Source organism: Cucurbita moschata, unplaced genomic scaffold (assembly GCF_002738365.1).
Source record: "Cucurbita moschata cultivar Rifu unplaced genomic scaffold, Cmos_1.0 Cmo_Scf00008, whole genome shotgun sequence".
NCBI classification, from domain to species: domain Eukaryota; kingdom Viridiplantae; phylum Streptophyta; class Magnoliopsida; order Cucurbitales; family Cucurbitaceae; genus Cucurbita; species Cucurbita moschata.
In genome coordinates, this window is record NW_019268524.1 from 1220689 (window position 1) to 1236120 (window position 15432).

The 15432-nt window shown below is 38.7% G+C and overlaps 3 protein-coding genes across 4 annotated transcripts; all 3 read left to right on the forward strand.

Annotated features, from left to right (window-relative positions):
* The first annotated feature begins 919 nt into the window (after nucleotides 1-919).
* Nucleotides 920-3485, forward strand: LOC111446650 (U-box domain-containing protein 30-like). Of its 2 annotated transcripts, none has more exons than XM_023085543.1 (2): nucleotides 920-1412; nucleotides 1558-3485. In XM_023085543.1, the coding sequence occupies exon 2, from the start codon at nucleotides 1626-1628 to the stop codon at nucleotides 2985-2987; it is 1362 nt and encodes a 453-aa protein (XP_022941311.1). In that variant the 5' UTR covers nucleotides 920-1412; nucleotides 1558-1625; the 3' UTR covers nucleotides 2988-3485. The 2 variants fall into 2 exon arrangements, with proteins under 2 accessions (XP_022941311.1, XP_022941310.1); XM_023085542.1 differs by having other exon boundaries at nucleotides 921-1408; nucleotides 1558-3420.
* Nucleotides 3486-4429: 944 nt separating this feature from the next.
* Nucleotides 4430-8582, forward strand: LOC111446162. Its single transcript, XM_023084855.1, has 3 exons — nucleotides 4430-5099; nucleotides 6976-7163; nucleotides 7460-8582. Exons 1-3 carry the CDS (start codon nucleotides 4520-4522, stop codon nucleotides 7952-7954), a joined length of 1263 nt encoding a protein of 420 aa, XP_022940623.1. The 5' UTR covers nucleotides 4430-4519; the 3' UTR covers nucleotides 7955-8582.
* Nucleotides 8583-8855: 273 nt separating this feature from the next.
* On the forward strand, nucleotides 8856-13542 carry LOC111446163 (protein PHLOEM PROTEIN 2-LIKE A10-like). The gene is made up of 4 exons (XM_023084857.1): nucleotides 8856-10780; nucleotides 10887-12106; nucleotides 12507-12608; nucleotides 13017-13542. The coding sequence occupies exon 1, from the start codon at nucleotides 9466-9468 to the stop codon at nucleotides 10714-10716; it is 1251 nt and encodes a 416-aa protein (XP_022940625.1). The 5' UTR covers nucleotides 8856-9465; the 3' UTR covers nucleotides 10717-10780; nucleotides 10887-12106; nucleotides 12507-12608; nucleotides 13017-13542.
* Nucleotides 13543-15432: the final 1890 nt, after the last annotated feature.

The window sequence follows — 15432 nt, forward strand, 5'->3', positions numbered from 1 at the left end:
ACTTCACATTAAAAAATAAAAAATATTTAAATACCGAAAGTTTTTAATAACATTATACATTTTCCATATATAACACTCAGAACTTGGAATAAAAATTTGAACCATATTTTACAAGAAAACCATGCCAATATGTTAATAAATTAATTTAAAATTGGAGGTCCATTTTTTCTTTCAACTCTCATTTTATTTTTATTATAGAAAAAATATATATTTAAACAAATAATTTATTATTTGTTGACAGTGGGGGAAAATCAAGTTTATGGTTTGAACTTTGACCAGTCTGATTAGGCAAACTGCGAAATGCGTCCTCTCATGCAGTTGCTTCCCTCACCGCCAACAAAATACTGACACGTAACCATGGGAACCGTGTGGCTCTGTCACCTACACACTGTTCTAAATCACCCACAGCTCACCATTATTTTTCTCTTTTCAAATTTCAATACTATAATTTATAAACAAATAAATCCAAAATTAATTCATTAATATTGAAAATAACAATGGGTGAGATTAAGTTGGGGACTGTCTAAGATATTTATAAAAATTTTAAAATATGGAGTATGAATTGGTTATATAATTTATATTTAAAATTAAAAAAAAAACCATATGATTGTTCCATAATGGATGGTTTATAATATATTGTTGTATAATTTTGAGGGTAACATCAATCGCTTTTTTATTTTGACCATTTGACCATCCCAACTCCAACCGAGGGACCATTCCCAGATGACCACAAAAAAATAAAACCCCACCAAATAATTAATAAAATAAATCACTTTATCAGAAAAGAAAAAGAAAAAACCGGTGAATACGGTGATAAGAATGGGAAAAGGTGAGGCTACACGTGTGGCTCCCGGTAAAGTTACGGGATATAGCCGGTAACTGGCAGTCAAAAACCCTGAATTAATTTAATTGGTAATTAGGGGAAAGAAGAAAAATAAAAATAAAAAGAGGGTTTGGATTTTCATCTCCCTGGCCCAAGCGATGGAAGCGACTCGGTAGAACTTAGCGTTTCTCTCTTTCTCAGTGCCTACCGTTCATTCGTGTCTTAGATCCTTCAATTTTTCGTCCGACATTTTATTTTTCCGGGGTGGTTTTGAGGGATGAAAGTGCACTGTTGTTAAGTATGAGTGATTTGCATTCATGGTAGCGATTTTGATTGCTTGTTTTTTTTGGGGGTTTTTGATGATTTGGCCCTTTTTGTGGAGCTTCGAGAGGAAGTGAGCTTCATTTGTGGTGTTGATGATGACTAAGGCGATGGTGAAGAAGAAGAAGAAGGGGTTTCTTTTGACTAAGGAAAGGGTTCAGTTAAAGGAAGAAAAGGATGTCCCCATTCGCCATTTTTGCTGCTTGTGATTGTTGTCAATGCGAAGGATAGCTGTATGCTAAAAGATTGTGGAAGAAAGAGAAAGTAAGTAAGAGAGAAACCCCCTTTTTCTTTTCTTTTCTTTTCTTCCCTTTTTATTGTTCTGTCTTTGCGTTTGAATGATTGAATCCATTCGTGTTTCTGTTGGTTGCTGAAAGTTGAATTCAATAGCTCGTTTTTGTTTTCTGTTCCAGGGATTTTGGGTAATTTTTCTTTTCTCTCTCTCTTGAGATTCATTTGTTCTTTTGAGGGTTTTGTGAAAATGCCGATGTACCAGCCTTCTTCCGGTCGGAGGAGAGAGGCCGATTCGGAGATGGGTTTGGGTGGTGGTGGTGGTGGGCAAGTTCTTGATGTGGAAACCGCCGTGAAAGATGGTATTCTTGGCGGCGGTGGGTTAATCTGCGACGGCGGAGGGGCTGAGAAATTGGATCTGAAGGAGATAGTGGAGGAGCTTGAGAACATTGAGGTTCCTTCGGTTTTTATTTGCCCAATTTCATTGGAGCCAATGCGAGATCCTGTGACCCTTTGTACAGGACAGACCTATGAACGATCCAATATCCTCAAATGGTTTTCTCTTGGCCATTTCACATGTCCCACCACAATGCAAGAGCTTTGGGATGATTCAATCACCCCCAATAACACTCTTCACCAACTGATTTACAGTTGGTTTTGGCAGAAGTATTTGGCGATGAAGAAGAGGTCTGAGGATGTGCAGGGGAGGGCTCTTGAGCTCTTAGACACTTTGAAGAAGGTCAAGGGCCAAGCCAGAGTCCGAGCTTTGAAGGAGCTTCGACAAGTTGTTGCCTCGAATTCTTCGGCAAAGAAAACCGTGGAGGACAATGGCGTTCTTGGTTCGATTTTGTCTTTGTTAGGTCCTTTCACATCCCATGCGGTTGGCTCCGAAGCCATTGGGATTTTGGTGAACTTGGATCTCGATGCCGAGTCGAGAAGAAACCTTGTTCAACCTGCGAAGATTTCATTAATGGTGGATATGTTGAATGAGGGATCCACTGAGACTAAAATCAACTGCACCAGATTGATTGAAACTTTGCTGGATGGTGATGATTGTGGGGCAGACACTGTCTCGAGTTTTAGTCTCTTAGTTGGATTGCTGAGATTAATCAAAGAGAAGAAACACCCAAATGGTGTTCTTGCTGGGTTAAGATTGCTAAAAGCTCTGTGCTGCCAAGAACCAGTGAGGAATTCAGTAGTGAGCATTGGGGCAATCCCACAATTGATTGAAATTCTCCCAAATTTCGACCCGGAATGTTTGGAGCTAGCTCTTCATGTATTAGACTCGCTTTCGTCCCTCTCGGAGGGCAGGGTGGCCTTGAAAGATTGCCCCAACACCATTCCAAACTTAGTGAAGTTGTTAATGAGAATCTCAGAGAGCTGCACTCAGCTGGCTTTATCAATCTTATGGGCAGTTTGTAAACTTGCCCCTGAAGAATGTGCATCACAAGCTGTGGAAGCAGGCTTAGCAGCCAAGCTTCTTCTGGTGATTCAGAGCGGTTGCAATCCCGTTCTGAAACAACGCTCCGCGGAGCTTCTGAAGCTGTGCAGCTTAAATTACACAGCAACCCTCTTCATATCCAAGTGTAAGCTTACAAGGACAATACAATAATGAAGATGAAAACCAAAAAGGAAGACAGAAAAACCACCATAAGAAGCAGTGGGCATTGGCATTTTTTCAAGAATAAGCCCTTAGAGCAAGTGGCCACTGAAATCTGAAAGCACAGAGAGCATGGCTTCTCTGTAATAGATTATTACGTGGATAAGATAAGATAAGATAAGATTCCTGTTAGAGTCGGAGTTTAGAAGAGTGAAATGAAGAACGAAGATCTCTTTTTCTGCGTTCTGGGTTCTTCGTGTTCTTCATGTTCTTCATGTTCTTCCGTCCGAATCAATGAAGTGGGGGTGAGTTTTTGAAGCTCATCATTGTAAATTTTTGTAGATTTTTTCTTATTGGCCCATCAAATCAAACGTTGATGATGAAGAACAATTTATGATATCATTTTTTGTTGTGGTTGTAGGTTTTGGAACATACGAGTTTTCTCCACTGGGTATTAATTTTTCTGTCCGTTATTATTACCAAAAGAATCAGAGACGATCATGATTACTTTGAGTTGATGTAATTGATGGTAGAGTTAACAGTATTATGCATAATTAAAGTAAATAAATAAATAAATAAATAAAAAAGTAGAATTCCGATGAATGGTCCTCCAAAGATTGAAATCCCTTTTCGTTTGTGTGAAAAAGGGTTGATTCAGCGTTTGGATATGATTGGTGATTAATGGCCAGAAAATTGGTCGGAAAGGATCTTCATAATAATATTCTTTTAATCTTTTTATAAGAATTTAAGCTACATTTGAATCCTTCTATTTATAGGTTTTATTTTTTATATTGGTATAAGCTTCATGTCTAAATTATCACCCGAGCACTTTCCTGGTGGGTCTTGGCCTTGGTCTGTTAAGTCGAGTTATCGGGGTAAAAAGTAGGACAATAAAAGGAAGTAGTGACAGTGAGGCGAGGGAAAATAGAAGGGGTGAGACAAGGGTCGTTTTCTTAGCATGGCTTAGTATTAAAAATGTGGGGTTGGGCTAATAATTGATCTTTTCTCTACTCTTTCCATCGTGGGGGTCCTTCTCCTCTCCCTTTGTTCATGCAAATGGGTGCACTCGGTCAACTCCTTTCTCCCATTTCCTAAAAGGAAAAAGAAAAAAAAAGAAAAAGAAAATTTGAAAAAACGACACATTAAATGAGAAAATAAAGACATGTCGCTGTTGAAATGGGTATGTGGGCGCATCGCACATTATACCCAACTCCTGAAATTTTCCTCTTATTTTCTTCCTTAAATTTTGTTTTTTATGTTTTTTAATTTTGCCAGCTGTCACTTACAATGTGAATGGGTTGGGCCGGAATAGGAAACGACAACGTGGGCCTTGGGCTTGTTTAGATAAGATGGCCCATTATAATGTATTCATGGCCCAATCATAACCCAAGCCCATGTTATTGTATTAATAATAATAATTGGAGAAAAGTGTGTTTTACGAAAAAAAAAACGCGCAAGCGAAAGGGCGACCGATCGAACAGCGCCATATTAAGAGGGTGGGAAGTGTGAACCAGTCGCTTTCTTCACCGTACGAATCAGGTGCAATGTCATGGTTGGCTCTCTCCATTGCTAACACCCTTCGCCTTGACGACGAAGAAGATGAGCAGCACAACGACGTCGTATCTTCTTCTTCTTCTTCTTCCACCATTCCCCGCAACCAGATGGAATCCCAATCCCAACCCCAACTCGACGACGAAGCATTATCTCGCCGCGTCAAAGAGGACTTGACTGAATTCAAACAAACCCTAACCCGCCAATTTTGGGGCGTGGCCACTTTCCTTGCTCCTCCTCCGCCTCCGCCGGAACCGGGGCCGACTCATCATCTCAACCTGGCGGAGGATCTGGTTGCCCCTCCCGATTGGAAGTCGTTCGAGGCGTCTAATCAGTCTGATCCATCGATCTCCGGGGACGAAGAGGACCTGACTGATCCGATTGAGGTTTTGAATATGCGTTCCAATCATGACGCCTATGCGAAATCGGGGATTTTACAGGAGGAATGCTATGAGGTGGATTGGGAAGGCGCTGTTGGGATCACTGATGAAGTGCTGACGTTTGCTACGAACATTGCAATGCACCCTGAAACTTGGATTGATTTCCCAATTGACGAGGAGGAGGACAACGGTGGTATGTGTGTTTTGCTAATTTTGCTATCCAATTCCTTAGATGCTTGTTAATTGATTTCTCTTCGACGAGGAAACCTGCTATCTGGTCTTAATCTTAATCTTATTCATTTTTTTATCGGATATAGGATGAAGGTTACTGAATGTTCTGAAGGCCACTGCTAATGATCTTTAGCGTCATTGGTTCTTTTAATGAATTGTTCGATTGATGCTGGAATCGTTTATGAGATGCTTTTAGAAACTCGATTCCATAAATGGAGACTTCTATGAAATAAGGCATTCGACTATCCGAGTGTTCCATCCTTTTGGATCTTCTTCACCGGGCATGTTAGAAATTTATCTTGGGATGTGTTGAGTGCTACAATTAGATGTCAGCAGTTAGCTCAGAATTTTTGTTGCTGTATCTCATTCAGCAACTATTTTCCAAAATGAACTTAAGTATCTTTAGTTGGCACACCTGTGGTCCATAGAGTAAGAGATGGGTATTAAATTTTTTTGATAACTCAGTAAACCCTTTTGGATTTCAGGATAGTACTCTTGGATCATGCCTCAGTTTTTATATCTACATGGGTTCTGTCACCTCACTTGTTGACCTCCACTTGTGTATCTTTCCTCATAACTTCCTGCCTTGCCATTCCAGTTCCCAATTTTTCTTCCTTTTCTGGTTCTCGATGTCTATTACCTTTTCCATTAACGATTACCTTTGGCTATGGGCAGAAGTTGAAATATTGTGGTTCCCTCAGTGCTATACAACACATACATTCAGTGATTCCATTCGCGTACTTTACATCTTTTGTACGCGAATTGAACTCATTCATTCAAGGTGCCATTGCACTTATGTTGTGATAGGAAGGATAAGCCCCCAATTCAGTTCACCCACACTAGGTGAAAGCATCATGAGTATTAAGTAATAGTTTTGTTATGCAACATGTGAATTTGTGAAGTGTTAGATAATCTCCCTCCTATAGCGTGTAGTGTGCATGGATCCTTTATGTGATGTGGGACCACAATGTCTAGAAATGGTCATTGTATACTTTTCCGGGTCAGAAGGCGTCGGGGAGGGAGGATATTGGGCGGGATCTATGAGCAACGAATCCCCATACATCTCAATGTGAAGGTCTTTTGGCCTATCACAATAAAGAGTGAAGTCAAGATAGCTTTAAGTGTGTGTGGGGATTTGTCATGTGATTCAGATACACTCCTAATTTGAACGGATGAGGTACCAACCCAAGCTGAAAACTAAGTCTACGCAAGCAAAGCTTTATAGATAGACATTTTTATTGTGAATACTTAAGGTTTTTTTTTAAAAAAAATTTTAAAATTATTTTTTATTTTTTAAAATACCACGGGAAGCATACATTTCTGAAGCTACAAAGCTAGTCATTATATCATTGATGACAAGAGATTTTAGGGCTCGTTGGAGGTGGACATTAAGCATAGTGTATTGAAACTAGAGACGGATCAAGGTAGCTTGCCTGTGAAAGGAGAGACTTAGGCCTTTCCAAAACCTGGGAACTTGTTTCCTTTCAATATAATTAGCATATCACATATTGCATTAGAGGCTCTATCGATTATGTTCATTATTTAGAGTGTGAATATGATGTTTCAGTTTTATACAATTAAGTGTGACCCAAGTTATTTGATTTTCAGTATTATGACTATTTCTGAATTTCATCATAACCCCATCTCCTATACCTGGATATGTAAGATGAACGGGAAAGGAATTTTTATAAGTTGATCCACTTAAATTACTAAATATGTTGACTTTTGAATGGTGAGTTTGGACTTTGTCGTTGTTTAACTATCTGCTTTTATGATGTTTTTCACATTGTTGAGCCCTGTGTATTTACGTCTTTAGACCCTTCTTTTTCTTGTTTTAGATTTTGAAATGTCTGATGCCCAAAAAGAGCATGCTTTCACTATTGAACATCTTGCTCCTAGATTGGCTGCTCTCAGATTTGAGCTCTGTCCTTGCCATATGAGTGAGAGTTACTTTTGGAAAGTTTACTTTGTGCTCCTGCATTCAAGACTCAATAAACAGGATGCTGAGGCTTTATCTACTCCACAGGTTGACTACTCTTTCTTTTCTTTGTTTTTTAAAATTGCAATGCAACCTTCTTAGGTAGGTTACGTAATTTCCACATTGTTATGGTCTGGCATGATGATGCTTATTTGTAATTTAGGGTTCCCATGTATAGTTAAATTTTGCACAAAATGACCCAAATGCTATGATTGCAGAAAATTTTATTATATTCATATGGAGTTCAAACATGTATTATTTTACTGCTTTAAATGAGTATTAATCTGGTTCCTTTGATTGAAACGTTATGGTTCTAATATAATTTGGTTTCACCAAACTTGTAGGTAGCAGAAGCCAGATCAATGTGGATGCAGGAATTACAAAAGAAGACCAAGCCAGAGACTTTCTGGTGTGGAAGAGACACTTTTGAATTAAAAGACAGCTCTGATTTGTTGCAGGAAGATGATAACTCCATGGGCCTTGAAACTCATTCTGTATCTACGCTGCCTTGGACATTTACATCTGAGCCAAGCATGTCGTCTATGTCGAGCAATTGTGAGACAGAAAAATACCAAATAGAGACTTCTGAAACACAATTCATTGATAAGTCCGTCATCGTTGAAAAACCTATAATTAAAGATGAGGATAAAAACTCGACAATTGAGTCTTCTTCAAAATTCCTTGTTCAGAACTACGACGACGAGTCAGATAATGATTGGCTAGAGGAAGACTCTGGGACCATCCTCCCTCTGGGGTACGATGAAGATATTTCTTTCAGTGATCTCGAGGATGATGATATGGTTCTGCCTGCTAAGTTCAAGATTGTTTCAAAAGAATAAGGAAGTTAAACAAAAGAATTCAAGGCGATGCTTCCAATTGTGTATGCTTTGCCGATGAGGCTAAATGAATTACAAAGTCAGTCTGACAAGATTGATGGGGCTTCAGTTACCGATCTTTATGAAACCATCTGAAATTGCTTTTAGTTGATGGGGTTGGTGGGTGCATTTGTAAATGAATGAGAGAATGATTATTCCAGTTTGGAAGAGTGACAATGTCTCTGTTTGGTTTCTTGTTTGGGAACTGTGTAAAGAATGTATCAGTAAATAGACAAAACGGGAAAAGATATAGATTCTTTTTGTTCCATGCCCAACGATGATTGTCCTCATCCCTTTGTTGGTCTGTCAGGAGTGGAGATTCATTCATCGGAGGCTGTCTGACAGAAGAAAGCGCTAAAAACAGCCAAAGGAGCCACCGAATTGAGGCAGCTGAGAAGAGGATTCTGTTGGATGGAAGTTACCCATCATCTCATTGGTATCTACAGAACCACCATAATGGACCATTCTTTCTATTGGATTGCTGTACTTTTTTACCTTTCTACTCCTTAAAGATAAGATATTTAGCATATAGCTTTAGTTATCATACTCACAGATAGGCCTTTGAAATGCAAGTTGGCCCATTATTTTGTTCTTTGAGTATCAGACCAATGAGCTTTTATTTGTTTGTTTGTTCAAAATTGATACCAGAAATTGAACCGAAGCGTACTGACCACAATCACTCTGGATGAGATTTGTTTTCGAGTTAGAAAGCCGACAAACAGGATAAAGAAATGAGACGGAAGACAGGGAATATTCAACAGAACCGAGAGGAAATTCACCAAGAAATTTGCTGTCAGAAATTATTATTTAACTTTAATGGATATTTATTACTTAATGTCTTATTTATTATAAGTTTAAATGCGCAACTTGAGTTATAATCATGAAAAATTAAGAACGAGAGTGTCTAGATTATGGGGAAAATGGCATACAAAATGGCCATGCAGTTGGGTTCAAATTTTAATTCACAAGGCTGGCGTGGTCCGTTTGTGGGAACTTGAATTCATTCTGATTGGTTATCTGATCTGCGATTTCGGTGTTTCCGTGTAGGATTGGTTTAACCGATCCGAACATGAACTCCTCCATTCAATTCTTTCTCATCTTATTTTTCTTTATTAAATCTTCATTCCGTTTTATCAATCATTTCAAGCCAATCACCTGCACTCGCCTCCTGTTTCCATTTGCCGCCAATTAAATTTCCCAGAAATTTTGCTGCAAAATCCTCCAGGTTTGACCACTCAATCTTCATTGACTTACTACAATAATCCCAAGCAGGTTTCCGATTCGATTGTGTGTTATTTATCGGATTTTTCCTTTCCATTTGTTGAGAGGGAAAATCTCAACGATTTTCTCGACCCTCTCACTGTTTGTCGCGCCATTTTTTTTGTACGGTTTCGTGCCTTAAAATCTCGAATCTGGGTTTCGGTTTGATTTCGGTGCTATAGACTCTCCATCTTGCTATTTGGAAATTTCTCTGTATGGATTTTGAACTTGTTAGAAGGGGCTTGGGATTCTCCGAAAGGAGGAAGAAATGGCTTGTTCTATTGGCTCTCATGGGGGTCTCTGGTTACGGAGTTTATAAGGTCTATCATTTTCCCTACGTCGAGAGGAAGAGGAAGAGGCTGATGAAGCTCTTCGGTGCCATGATTTCCGTCGCTGAAATGGTTGCGGATTCTTCTGAAGCAATCGGAGTAATTTCTAAAGATTTGAAGGAGTTTCTGAAATCTGACTCCGATCAAATTCCCAACAGCTTGAAGCAAATTTCCAAACTCGCTAAATCGGAGGAATTTTCGGAGTCTCTGGAGAAGGTCACCGAGGCATTTACGGTTGGGATGATGAGAGGGTATAAATCCGTAACAAAGAACGACGGAAATTTGGAGGCTGATTCGGTGAATTCGAGCTCTTCTTCTGGCGTCGTCGAGAAGCTTTTCTCAACAGCCGGGACTGGTTTTGCTTCTGTTGTGGTTGGAAGTTTTGCAAAGAATTTGGTGATGGGATATTACTCGATCCCTGGATCAGTCGATGATGCTTACAAATCTGGATCTGAATTTTCAGACGTGCCTAGATGGGTAACTGTGGCCTCCGATGAGAAATGCAAGAATGTTATAGCAGATTGCATACAAGTTTTTGTTAGCACTGCAGTTTCTGTATATCTTGATAAAACAATGGATGTTAATGTGTACAATGATCTCTTTAGTGGATTGACCAATCCCACTCATCAGGACAAGGTGAAGGACATGGTTGTTTCTGTTTGTAATGGCGCTGTGGAAACTCTTGTAAAAACATCTCACCAGGTCTTGACAAGCTCGCGATCGACTTCGAATTTGAGTCCGGTTTCATCCTGTAATGGACTGCCAAAGCTAGGAGACAATCTCTTTTCAGAAGAAGCTTCTTCAAAGAAGATGGCTGCGGGCAGCTCAATTGAGAGTAGCCAAAATGGGTGGATTGACACAGTTTCATCTACTCTGGCAGTTCCTAGAAACAGGAAGTTTGTGCTTGATTTAACTGGTAGAGTGACATTTGAAACGACAAGATCTGTTGTGGATTTTTTGTTGTGGAAGCTAATGGATGGTCTCAAGAGAAGTTTTGGTATAGTTCATGATGAAGTTGTGGGTAGGGGTTTGGAAGTCGTAAGCTACTTCAGTGCAAAGTCTTCTGTTATTGTTACAATTTGTGTAGCATTATATCTACATGTTTTTGATGGCACCGGGATTCTGTTATCTGCATAATAATAGAGCGGAAAACAGTTCAAGCCACTTAGATTAGAAAGTATATACCAGTGTTGCATTTAGGGAAGGTTTTGGACTTCCTATCATTCAAATTTGAATGATGATCATACTTCTTGAACAAATGCATATATTGATGCTTAAGTTACTCTGATTCTCTGGTTTTTCTACAGGATGCTTTTGATATATTCTAATACAGTTGAGAGCCAAGTTCTTCATTCACCCATATTGATGCACTTCAAATAGCTACATGACTTGGAAGCCTAATCCAATTTCACCATTGTTCCAAACACCCTACAGCGGGTTCATTATGATTGAGTAACAACCCAAACCCAGATATTGTTCGCTTTAACCTGCTACGTATCGCCATCAGCCTCACGGTTATAGAACGTTTTTGTTAGGGAGAGGTTTCCACACCCTTATAAGAAATGCTTTGTTCCCCTCTCCAACCGATGTGGGATCTCTCAATCCACCCCTCTTGGGGGCCCGACGTCCTCGCTGACTACTTTGTGATTGGCTTTGATACCATTAGTAACCGCCCAAATTCATCGCTAGCAGATTATGTTTGCTTTAGCTTGTTACGTATTGGTGTCAGTCTCACGGTTTTAAAATGCGTCTGTTAGGGGGAGAGTTCCACACCCTTATAAGGAATGCTTCGTTTCCCTCTCCGTCTCACGTATTGATTCATGTCTCTCTTTACCTCTCTTTCTCAACTCAGCATGTCATACTTACTGAAGGCTTTAGAATAGAGGCAGTTCCATTTGACTTTTACTTTCATTTCTCAACGACTTGTACAAGTTTCCTTTTCTTTTGGAGCTGTAAACATAGATTTCTTCTATGCCAATTATAAAGGTTCTATGATTCACGTAATTGACTCCGCAGGACTGATTTTCTCTCATTACCCCACTCCTTGAGTTGCCTTATAATTAATTACCTTGTGCAATTTTAGATTATTTTTGCAGTTGCCTTCTGACTAATGAATTTAGTTATTTACTATATGTTTAGCCATAGATGACGGAGAACTTGAAATTCCTTTTGACAAACTCATATTACTATTCAACATTCCTTACTATGCGACAGATTTTTGTTGTTGGCTCCAGGACTACTCATCCTGTTATTTTCGATCTTTTTTGTTTCTGATCTCATAACCTTGTTCTCACAGAACCGTTATGCAGAGCCGGTGGCTATTTTGAACTGCTTTGGATATCACAAAGTAATTTTGTTCTGAATCTTAATGGCATGTTCTTGATCCGGTGAGGCCTGCAAACACCATCTTGGATGTCTCGCGGGGATGTCTTTGCTGGAAAGTTGATGAACTTTCTATTTCCATGAACTTCCTCAATATACTCTAAACAAATGCTGAATGAAGTTCTATCTGGATGGAAAGTAAACAGTAAGTTAACATTGGCATTCTCATGACCAACTAAGCTGACTTTTCCAGACTGGGTTCCGTAGAAACTTCTGTTTGTTAAAGAGAGTATTATTTACTCAGTAGGTCTGCATATAGGCGAGGATGTGGGTGTTACCCCATGTGATATGCTTTTTTAACATTTGGGTATCATCATTACCATCATCCCATTCTTCTTTAATATCCACTTCCTTTACCTTCATTTTTGTAAACATTTTTTATGCCATGTAGCTCTTGATTAATCATGCCTTCTAGTAATAGAGATGTCAATGGGTTATGATTTCTTTTGCCCATCTCTTCCTGGAAGCTGCCTCCATTTAACCTGCTGGAAATTTCTGGTATTTTGACTGATATTATCATTCATTCTTCCATCCTATTTGGATAGAAAGAGAGTAAAAGCTGAAGTGAGAGGGAAGGATAATAGGGAAGCTGCCAGCTATGAGCGGCGGCAAATACACTCATGCAGGCCCGGTAGGACCATTGCGGGGTATGCCATAATCTTCCAAGTTGCTTTCATATTTGCTTTTGTTTTTTGTTCAACTGGCCCCTAATCTTGAATATGTCATTGTAATTGTTTGTAGATTGATTGATTTATTAACAAGCCCCGAATCATGATTGGCTCTTTGCACGCTTTGTTACCAACTTTTGTTCATTTTTCCTTCATAAAGATCTTTGTTCTGAGGTTAATTTCCATTGTCTTGTCGTTAATTTTAACAGTGTCAAGGGAATGCTTCAAAATTCAACTCTTAATTATTAACTGGGTCGGTAGAAGATGCTCCCTTGGGACTTATAAGCTGCTAGTTTGGAGCTTTCATTACTCTGTCTCTGTCTCTGTCTCTGTTTTTCTCTCTCTGTTTCTGCTTATTTCCATGTCTGCCATTACTTCCACCTGCAGTAGCTTCTTCTCCATCAGATCAAATTCTATGGAGTCAAGAGTGAGAACTTCTTCATCAACCCATGCCTCTCCAGCATGTGGGAAGCTTGATGGAGTAGCAACTTGGCTCATCAATGGCTTTGTCACAGCTTTCTTTGGATCCTTGGAACGATGCTCTTGTATTCGTATTGCCACAGCTGAAGACGACGGCGATGAGGCGAATGACGCTCCTTTGATCCCAAAAGATGTAAACCATCGACAGGACGGCGATGCAGCTGGCCGGAGGAGGGCCGGGAAAGGCAAGAAGTGTCAGCCACTTGTAGCTGCAATTTAATGAACAACTCTGCTACTTATCTTGAATAATCCAAATCAAAAGGCTACTCTTCTTCGTTGGTAAGTGATATGAAGAAGCTTCTGAATCTGGGAAACGTACTGCTTTTCTAAATTATTTACAAGTGTTTACTGTTCTTAGCAACTCAATCTCAGCTGCAATTTAATCTCAATCTCAGTTAATAACTTCAATAACAACTCAAATTTTGATCTTCTCAGTATTAACTCTCGTTTCAGGATGATTATTATTTTTTTATTTAGAGGATGAAATTTCCCATATAATTAAACAAGATGATAAGAATCCATGAAAAAAATATATAAATTATTTCAAATTTTCAAAAAATTAAAAGATATTTATTAAGAAAAAAGTGTGGAGGATATGGGGCCATGAATTTCAATAATATTGTAAAAATGGGAATGATAATGTTGTGCATTAATTAATTAAAGTTACGACTTTTCCTTTTTTTTTTTCCCAAATGGACCAGCGGGGAATCCAAAGCAAAAAGCGAAATAATAAATAATAAATGAAAATTTGAAATTTTTAATTCTTTTAATTTAAAATTTATCCCACATTTCATTGGTTTATTTATTGAACGTTATTTTTCTTCCTTTATCCTTACTTTTTTCCATTTTCTTTTTAAATTTTTGGGGTCTTTTCAACATGAAATTGATTGGTTTGGTGAAATAAGAAATATATAATTAAAGTTACGACAAAATCAAAATTATAAAAAACAATTATTTGATAATATCAATATTTAAAAAATATATTTTAATGTTAATAAGCCCATAACTCTTGGGTCAAAGGGTTGTTAACACCGAAGCCCATGACAATAAGCCCATAACTGATTCTTAACTTGTTCGAAAAGAAAGAAAAAGAAAAAAGAACTTTCCATTTTTTATAAAGTTTTTGTCTAATCTGTCGTTTTGTCTGATTCTTCGTGGTTAAGGTATCCCTTTTTCTTCCACCGGACAAAAGGGATGAACAAACGATTAGATCTCCACAATAGTACGATATTATTCTTAGTGACTTTACTTTGAAATAGCCTCTTAAAAATGTATTTATAAATCTATAATTATTCTCTAAACGAGCTAACATCTGACTCCTTCCTAACCATCCTTAACGCCCTCTCGCTCCTCTTTATATACCCGTCTCCTCCTCTTTCTTCCTTCACGTTCTCATTTTCTCTCTCATTCTCTTTCCCAAAGTTCTATTCTGGAGAAGAAGCGGTCCGGTTTCATAGGCCCGTTTATGAATCTGGGTTATCGCCGGCCGAAAGCCAGGAGGTTTGGTCGCAGTTTGAAGATCCGGGCGGGTCGATCTCAGGGTCACAAGGCTCGTGCCAAGCCGTCTCTTCGATCGACGGTGGGAGGAGAAGGAATCGAATGATGTCAAACCGAGAACCAGCGACGCGGCCCAGGTTGCGAAAGATGAGATATTTTGAGAGCCTGACGGTTGAAGCCGACCGGCTGAAAGTGAAGAATGAAGAGCTGAAAAGGCAGTTGAATTTGGTGTCGAAGCGTAGTTCCATGGTGCGAAGACAAAATGAGAGATTGTGGTCGGAATTTGTGGCGCTTCGAGCTCGGCTGTCCGAACTTCCCCGGGTTTCTGTTTCCATATAGAACAATATATCTAAATTAATTGAACTATGTTTATACTAAAATAATATAATATTTTTTTATATTTATAATCAATTATGCCAAATGAAAGAGGTTGAACCATGTGCTTCAATCACACTCTTTTGGCAATAAAAGAGCGATTATTGTGTGACACTTGTTTTAACCGAACAAACAAGTCTCTGTGTAAAAATCAAAGTTCGATTGTAGGTTGAGACTCAAGCTAAGTTTTGAAATAAAATGTTTTTATAAAAAGTGGGCAAGAGAATTAGTTGAAATTTTTTGGAAGAGGCCCCTTAAATGCAATTGTATTGAAAACATGTTGACAAGAGATATTAATGTTAATTATAAAATAATAAACATAAAATCAAAATAAAAGGATTTTGTATGAGAAGGGCATATGCGGTCACAGACAATATACCCTAAACAATCATAACTATCACATTCCACTCTCATAACTATCACATTCCACTCTCATAACTATCACATTCCA

Excerpts from the sequence above, each read along its gene's own strand:
- LOC111446650 (XM_023085543.1), top strand. The coding sequence starts at position 1,626 with ATGCCGATGTACCAGCCTTCTTCCGGTCGGAGGAGAGAGGCCGATTCG.
- LOC111446162 (XM_023084855.1), top strand. The coding sequence starts at position 4,520 with ATGTCATGGTTGGCTCTCTCCATTGCTAACACCCTTCGCCTTGACGAC. Across the intron at positions 5,100-6,975 it reads CGAGGAGGAGGACAACGGTG|ATTTTGAAATGTCTGATGCC; the intron begins GTATGTGTGTTT and ends TTCTTGTTTTAG. Across the intron at positions 7,164-7,459 it reads AGGCTTTATCTACTCCACAG|GTAGCAGAAGCCAGATCAAT; the intron begins GTTGACTACTCT and ends CCAAACTTGTAG.
- LOC111446163 (XM_023084857.1), top strand. The coding sequence starts at position 9,466 with ATGGATTTTGAACTTGTTAGAAGGGGCTTGGGATTCTCCGAAAGGAGG.